Below are 8,362 nucleotides of genomic sequence, written 5' to 3'. Positions count from 1 at the left end.
ATATTAATGATAAATTTAATATATTATACAGGGATTATATAGAATACCATTCTTTGTTTGCACTAGGTAATGTTCATCTTTTGTTTTTTTGTCTTTCTTTTTGTTTTTTTTGGTTGGGCTTTATTTTTTGTTTAGGGTTTTTTTCTTTTTCTTTTTTTCGCCAGGTGACATAGTACAAACAGTGGACAAATTAGACATATTTAATAAATAAATTAAATAAATATAAATGTAAAAAATAAATAAATAAATAAATGGTAATAATAAAAATGTTGATGAGTTATATTAATATAATAATAACAACAACAACAACAACAATAATAATAATAATAATAGAAAAGTGAAAAAAAAAAAAGTAAAGTAAATACATCAGTTAATAGTCGGGGGTTTGGTTTAGCCCATTTTCAGCTGTTTCAACTAGGTTGCTGATGCACAGGTTGACCCAGACTTAAAACTAAATCAATCACCTGTTTAAAGCCTGAAACTAAAATGAGTTACTTCTCACTACCACCTGTATGAGAGTGAGGTTTAACTAATTCACCAGCACAGAGTTTTCCCTGCGCCTAACACCACCACAGCCCCCATGTAAGAAACCATGTGAGATGTTTGGCTTCTCAGTTCCTAAAGCAGAAATATGCACGCATACATGAACCTTCATAGCTGGAACCTAACTTTCAAGCCTCTGCCTATCACATTTCTCTCATCAAAGGAGGTCTCTGTGTCAGGGCAGGTGTGGCTGCAAACCTGTGGTTGAAAAGGAAGACAGCAGAGGAGAGGGAGGAGGGAGGAGGAGGAGGAGGAGGAGGAGGCCAAACCTCATATGAGCTGCCCTTAGAATAATAATCTCGCTCTCACCCTGGACGCCACCATTCTTTCCAAGTGATCATATCCTCATCATTCCCATGTCAGCACCATGTGGTTAGAAATAATAGTCAGAGGCAGCCCTCCCACCTGAATTTAAGATGAACAGCAAAACAATCAAAATGTGCCTTTCAAAACTGTGGCAACACATTTTCCTTTAGATTGTGATGGTTACAGACAAAGAGAGATGTGTTCACTCTCTCTGACAACTGCTATTATCTTACTATTTGCTTAATGCACTCCACTTTGATTTTCTCTCCTGGCACCTACACTGGTCTGGAAAAACATTTCCAGGGAATTCCTCCCCCCTTCTTCTTCTTTTTTTTTCCCAGAGGTGGAGGTCTTATTAATGTTACCATGCTGTCTGGCCCAGCTGAATATATTTACTTAGTGTTAAGAAAGTGGTGGCCACAAAAGCAGGAATGTGCCTGAGTGTGACTTGAAAGCGGCTGTTACATTTTAATTTTTAACCCATAAAATAAATACAGAGAAGGCCCTGAGATTTTTATGAATGGCTGCATTCATTCCAAAACACGCCCACCAATCAGGGAACTATCCTGGCGGTGAGGCCACGCCCGCTTGGAATGTCTGGGCTGCTGCCTGCGTGCCGATTGGATAAAGGCACGGATAAGGGGCGGGGCCTGCCAGAGGCTCACCAGCGGGTATAAATTAGAGTTAAGACACTTATCTCGGTAGAATAACAAGGACTATGGTCCGATAGAGACTGGAACTCAGCGTGAAACCACTTAAGACTAACAACCGTTTATTGGATTGTAGTTTGAAGATATTATTTTGTCTTTATTTGTATTTGTCTTAAACCTGTCAAAGGCTAATCATGGCATTTCTGATCTACCTGACTGTACTGACAACAGCCGTCATCACACAGGTAAGATGTTTCTCTCCTGACTGAAGCACGTGTGGCTGTGAGTAAGTGTTTTAAAAGATTAAGATTAATTTAATGTGTGATCTCCTATGGAAAATGTCATATAAATGTGATTGAACTTTGAACAGCATAAGCATCTCCTGGTGTAAACAAATGTCTGTCAGCCTACAAGTGGGTACAAAGTTTGGGAAATGGACTTCCTGCACTGCTTATATAACAATGCATACTGTTCTTCTAAAGTTGGTTGTCCCTCTCTGGTAACCAGCATGCCTATTCCTTTTATAAAGCACAGTGACATGTGGATTCCCACTGGAACAAGTTGGCTCTAGTGCCGAGCGATGACTCAAACCATGAGCCAGCAGGGGACTGGGTACAAACCCTGAGCTGTCTAGACACTCAGGGCTGACCGGCCAGCAGTGACTTGACTTACTGTAGAGGCGTGCCGCAGTGCTTTGTCTGTAAAGGAATTCAAAATCAGTCACAAACCCTGGGGAGCCTAAGAGAGGACACGGGATCAAAAATGAATGTACCAGCTCCTCCTCACACTTTGATGTTGGAGGAAAAGCTGGTGCTAGTGCACTGATGATGACTTTTGCACACTGCTTGTCTGAATTTTCCAGTCAAGTAGTCTGTGTGTAGCACTGTGGCTCTTTTAATTCTCTATCTAAATGTCTAAAAGCCCTTTTCTGATGCTGCTTGAACACGGCTCTGGAGGTCTTTTTTTTTTCTTTTCCTGTAGAAAATGTTGCATGACTCATCATCTGCTTCATGTCTGATGATGTGATCTTCCTCTCTGCTCTGTCCCTCACCCTGCCAGGTGACTGCTAGCTGCCCAGCAGTGTGTGACTGCCCTGGAGAGCCCCTGATTTGCCCTCCAGGAGTAAGCACTGTGCCAGATGGATGTGGGTGCTGCAAGGTGTGCGCTGCACAGCTTAACCAGGACTGCAGCCCCATGAGGCCTTGCGACCACCACAAAGGGCTGGAGTGTAATTACGGCAACGATGTGACCATGGCCTGGGGCATCTGTCGAGGTGAGAGAGAATTTATGTTGGGAGGGAAGGAATTTCACTCAGAAAATAACTGCCTTCTACAGCTATTTGCACTGCTCACCTGATGGAGGACACAGTATTACCATGCATGGAAAAGAGTCATATATTTAAGATGAATATGGTGAGTGTGATACAGTATAAAAGCCAAAAGGTGATGCAATGTACAGAAGATGTCAAGGAAATGGAATTTACTAGATTCTCCTTTCCATACAGTAAAAGCCGTCACAACTTAGTGACTAAGCAACATGTAACCTTGCACATCCAGGGACAAGACGGGGTATTTTAATGAGTAGTAGATGTTTTATGGCAGCAACAGGGGGTTTCAAAGATAAAAATACACTTTCCATCTGCACCATGCCGATGCTGCCCCACAAACTATGAATAGCTGGTTCTTCCGAGCTTAGGAGACAAGGAGTCTGACACTTCCTGTGTCCTTATTTCCACTGACCTTTCGATCTCAGTGGTCCTGTGTGGTTTTGTGTACTGTTGCGGGGGCGATCATTGTTTGTGTGTTTTGGTAAAGTCAGGAGTTGCTCAACAGCTGTTGAAATAGGAGCATGTGGTGAATTCTTAACATACTGTATCCAGAAGCCTAACCATTAGTCCCCTTAGAGTTGAAAGGATGTCCCTGTAGGAACTGTGAGATGCATTTCTGAGATAACTAACCTATGGACTGTGCCAGGAATACCCATTTGCTTTATGGTTAACAACACTCATATATGACCAACCTGCAGTTTGTGAGTCATAAAATGTTTTGTTGAATTTACCTTTTCAGCAAAATCAGAGGGACGCACATGCGAGTACAATGGCAGGATCTATCAGAATGGTGAGAGCTTCCGTGCCGGCTGTAAACACCAGTGTACCTGCATCGACGGGGCTGTTGGCTGCGCTCCTCTCTGTACCAACAAGTTGCCACCTGCCTCTCCATCCTGCCCATATCCACGGCTGGTCAGGGTACCCGGGCAGTGCTGCTTCAGCGTGGACTGCCATAAGGGCACCTGGCAGCTCCCACCTAAGCATCAGGTTTGTTTGTTTTTTCATACCATTTCAAAGATACTCTAAGTCACTGACACACATGGCACACATTGAAACATTTTATGGAATTTGTTTAGCAATATCAAATGATGAAGGTGCAATTTATCACTTGCCACTTTGGTATCCTCTTGATGTCAAAAACAAAGGTGATTTTTTTTTTTTTTTTTTTTTAAAGATTGCATCTTGTTTTCAAGATGAAAGATTTTAAGTTTATTATCACACACAGAAGCATCAAATCATCACAATTATGAAGCTGAAGCATCTCGAATTTTATCATTATTAAACAAAAGATTCATGCAGATAGGGTGTCTCTCTTCTTACCGATTGCCCTAAGGTAATCCCTTCACAATCAGGGCGGCGGGAGGAAAATACTGTGGAAAAAAGACACATAAAGATAGATGTGACCGCGGCACAGATGACTCCCCCGCGCTGTCTCATCTTACCTTATCTTATCTCTCATCTCAGGTGCCTCCACCACAACAACAACTGCCCAGACGCCAGCACCATCCTGCTCCGCACCAGCCTGACAATGAGCTGGTCAATGAGCTCACAGACGTGAAGTCCAGCGGCTGGGAGAGTGAACATGGCTACAAGCACCTGCCTGGTGAGAGAAAGGGAGACTTTAGGGGGGAATATTTCATATTTATCACCACTGCTTGACTCACTTTTTTTTTGTTTGTTGTTTTAAATTGGGTGCTGGATTTGAAATGTTGTTAATATAACGTTACAACAGGTAAAGAATTCAGTGGTTCCCAAAACGTTTGTCTTGTGTTAAATCAAAGCTTTGCAGTTTGTGACCTTTTGTAATAGGCTGCAGGTCTACAGGTTGTGACCTGTTCAACTGAGGTGTAATTATTCTCCCTCAGACTGCCACATTAACTTATTCAACCATTCAAACGAAAACAGACTTGAGATTCTGCCGCCATCCTCTGGAAGACTGTACTTAGGCACAGTGGTGGTTTGAGCTAAATGCTAATGCTATAACTAAAGCATTGGACAAATAAAGATATGACCTGATGTCAGTCCTAGGCGGAAATGAAGGGATCACCAAGTCACCAGTAACTAAAGTCATCAGGATTCATCCTCTGGGTATTATGGATGTTAAAGTTAAAGTTCATCCCCAAATCCAAAATATATATTTTCCTCTTATCTGTAGTGAGTGGTTGGTGTGAGTTTCCGAGTGTTAAAGATATCAGCTGTAGAGATGTCTGCTTTCTCTCAAATGTAATGGAAGTAGATGGCACTTGGCTTGTTTTGCCAAAGTCAACAGCAATGTCTCTTTCCAAAAATCATGACTGAGTTACTCAAGACAACCCACAGACCTTGTTGTGAGCAGTTTCATGTAGGAGCTATTTTCTTTCTACCAAACTACACCCACCAACTGTATCACCGCGTAGAAGGAAACGTGCAACTACTCATGGACAAGAGACTCATTCTCATGATAACATGAGATGAAAACATTAATGACATCTTCCTCAGTTGAGGTATAATGTTAGCTAGCTCAGTGGTGCTAGGTGAGCTAGCAGATTTGGTTTGCGGATGTTGTTTGGTGGAAAGAAAACAGTTCCCACATGAAACGGCTCACTCTAAACTTTCCTTCTACTGAACTACACCTGCCAAACCGTATCACCACACACGAGGAAGCGTACATCTACTGCTAGCTCACCAAGCACCACTGAGCTAGCTGACATTACAGCTCAGCTGAGGATACCATTAATGTTTACATCTCATCCTGTCAAGAGCACAGGCCTCTCGTTCATGAGTAGATTCCTTCTGCACAGCGACACAATTGTCAGGTGTAGTTACATAAAAACTGCTCATAGCTAGGTCTGGATTATCATGGGTAATAGGGTCATGGTTTCTAGAGCACCACAAGCCGAGTGCCATCTAGTTCCTTTATATTTAAGAGAAGGCAGACATTTCTACGGTCGATATCTTCACCACTTGACAGCTTACACCAAAACGATCTAGACTGATAAATAGTACTACGGGCAATAGGGGAAATTAGTGTATTTGATTTTTGGGGTTAACTGTGCCTTTTTAAATAGGCTACCAAAGTTCATGGCAATCCATTCAATAGTTGTTGAGATATTTCAATCTGGACCAAAGTATTGGACCGACCAACATATGGCTATTGCTCTCTGTAGAGCCACACTGCTCTTTAAAAAGTAAAGCTCATAGGAAAATCTAAAAAAAAGGAGAAGAAAATATATTATCTTCTGCTTTTCTATCCCGTTAATCCCTATGTGATTCCTCACATTTCTATTGTGACCCCCTGATAGAGTCTAGACCACCAGGTTGGGAACCACTGTCCTCATTGATATGTGTGATTTTTTTTCTTTTTCCTCCCCGCTCCACCCTCCTTGGTGTCTCTTCAGTGTGGAACCATCTGAAGGAGAAGAAGTGCCCAGTCCAGATCACTGACTGGTCCCAGTGCTCCCGCAGCTGTGGGATGGGCGTTTCTTCTCGCATCACCAACAAGAATCCTCAGTGCAAGCTGGAGAGAGAAACAAGAATCTGTACGGTACGGCCATGCCACGGCCTAACAGTCCCAGCCAAGGTGAGCTGAACTGAACTTGACTTGAACTGAATGGAGAGACAGACAGACAGAGAGCAGAGGTCGATTATACACATTACAGCCAGAATGGCTTCTTATCACAACAGCTTATCTCTCACACAGTGAAACCTAAACGCCTTGTGATAACACACATCAATGAGGAATTATTTCACCTCTTATCTATCATGTCAGACTACACGGGGGGAAACAATGCCTGCTCATTTTTGCTTTGCTTTGCTTGTTTCTATCGGCAGAGGCTGAAAAAATCTGTGGAGCAAAGAGTGAAGAATTAGAAGTTCTAGCACTGAGTAAATATGCTCTTAGTGCTAAAGCCATCTTTATCCCAAGCTTAAGAACAGAGATTATTTTAGCAGTACTTTCGGGAAGCTCTGCATCCAGTGGGAACTGGGCAGTGCTGATATACTCGGCTGTGTTTTGGTGGCGAGCAGGCGCCTTTTTAAATATAGTCCCCCACCCCCGGCATTCCTGCCAAGCAACTGTCCATAGCTAGGCCCCGTTTGTGTACTCAGAGTCCAGGGAAGTGGTGTGTCTATATTAATCCTCCCATGTTGGACACACACACACTAAGAGCTCCTTTCTCTGCTCGACTGAGTTAAAAGCTCTGGTGCCAAGAGCAATTAAAGGTGTCAGTGTGTTTAACAGAGGAGGACACTCAATCTTTAAATAAAATGTTTAATCTTAAAAGTAATCCCTCTCTCAATCACTGCTTTGGCATAACAAGTTGAAGTCTGGCCCTCTTAATGTGAAACTAATGAGTCTGAGTGCAAAGCTGCTTAAATCTGCTGTTACGTAAAAGGACAGGGCAGATAAAAGTCAAAGCTTATTAGAAATGTTTTATAATGACAATTGTCATGTTTTGGTGGATTTTGCTACTGAAGCCAATTAGGAACAACACTCATTATTATCCAGACTGTGACACTCATCGTTTGACTTTAATCATTCCACTACAGAGAGGGAAGAAGTGCTCCCCGACCCAGAAAGCCCCAGAGCCCATCCGCCTGTCCTACGGAGAATGTGTGAGTGTCCGCCTCTACCGGCCCAACTACTGCGGTGTGTGCACAGATGGACGGTGTTGCTCGCCACGCCGCACACGTACCGTCCCCGTGACCTTTGTCTGCCCGGACGGTGAGCGTTTCCAGAGGTCTGCCATGTTCATCCAGTCGTGTAAATGCAGCGACGACTGCGGCCACCTCAATGAAGTGGCCCTCCCTCCACAGCAGTGGATGTACGGAGATACACACCAATTTATAGACTAGTACTGAGGAGGATTTTTTTTTTATTTTATTTGAATGTGATGAGGTCAAGTTTCTTGATGAAGAAAGACACTTCAGGACTAGGGGCCATTCTTCTCATCTGGCTCCAAGTGAGTGAAGACCAGGAGCGCCTTTATTCTCAATCATAAAGGCAACCCTTTATTGTGATCTTATTATATGACCGGAGCAGATTGTACACGTGCCCGCTCCTGTTCAAACAGACATGGGACCTAAATTAGAGCCCTGAAGCACCCCTTGACTTCCTCCACTCTGGACTGATTGCTAGTTCAGGTGTGGGTGGATGATTTTTTTTTTTTTTTTTTTTTTTTGACACCCTCAGCTCTGCCTGAGAGGAGAAACACTACAAGAGCAACAAAGCACTTTGTTTAGCACTGAAATTTGGGAACTATGACAGCAGTGCACAAGGATCACTTCACCTGCCAACAGCAGCCTCACATACTGTCATGACTCCATATCCCTCAATGCACTGTGACAAATCAGTAACAACAAGCAAAATAATCTTTTGCAGCTTTATGTAGAAATAAAATACTTTTTTTTTTTAAATTTTAAAATGTGTAAAATCAGCATGTCATGAACATAAGCACAGACTGCACAATGGTGCCTTTTATTGGCACACAAGCCATTTATATCTACACATAGCAATGAATGACACTGTTCCTCTTTAACTCACAGACTGTTCAAATGA

The 8,362-nt window shown here is 42.8% G+C and overlaps 1 protein-coding gene across 1 annotated transcript; it reads left to right on the top strand.

Moving 5' to 3' along the window:
• The first annotated feature begins 1,556 nt into the window (after positions 1-1,556).
• On the top strand, positions 1,557-7,980 carry LOC125886054 (CCN family member 1-like). Its single transcript, XM_049571985.1, has 6 exons — positions 1,557-1,744; positions 2,559-2,772; positions 3,566-3,813; positions 4,291-4,429; positions 6,204-6,385; positions 7,354-7,980. The coding sequence occupies exons 1-6, from the start codon at positions 1,694-1,696 to the stop codon at positions 7,657-7,659; spliced, it is 1,140 nt and encodes a 379-aa protein (XP_049427942.1). The 5' UTR covers positions 1,557-1,693; the 3' UTR covers positions 7,660-7,980.
• Positions 7,981-8,362: the final 382 nt, after the last annotated feature.

Source organism: Epinephelus fuscoguttatus, linkage group LG3 (genome assembly GCF_011397635.1).
Source record: "Epinephelus fuscoguttatus linkage group LG3, E.fuscoguttatus.final_Chr_v1".
In the NCBI taxonomy this organism is placed as follows: Eukaryota; Metazoa; Chordata; class Actinopteri; order Perciformes; family Serranidae; genus Epinephelus; species Epinephelus fuscoguttatus.
The sequence above is the reverse complement of the archived record's forward strand: the minus strand, read 5'-3'. Positions and strand labels throughout refer to the sequence as shown.

What these genes read in the sequence shown, in the direction of transcription:
- LOC125886054 (XM_049571985.1), top strand. Translation starts at nt 1,694, where the DNA reads ATGGCATTTCTGATCTACCTGACTGTACTGACAACAGCCGTCATCACA. An exon ending in AGCTCCCACCTAAGCATCAG is followed by an intron (nt 3,814 to 4,290) that starts GTTTGTTTGTTT and finishes CTCTCATCTCAG; the next exon opens with GTGCCTCCACCACAACAACA. An exon ending in TGGCTACAAGCACCTGCCTG is followed by an intron (nt 4,430 to 6,203) that starts GTGAGAGAAAGG and finishes GTGTCTCTTCAG; the next exon opens with TGTGGAACCATCTGAAGGAG.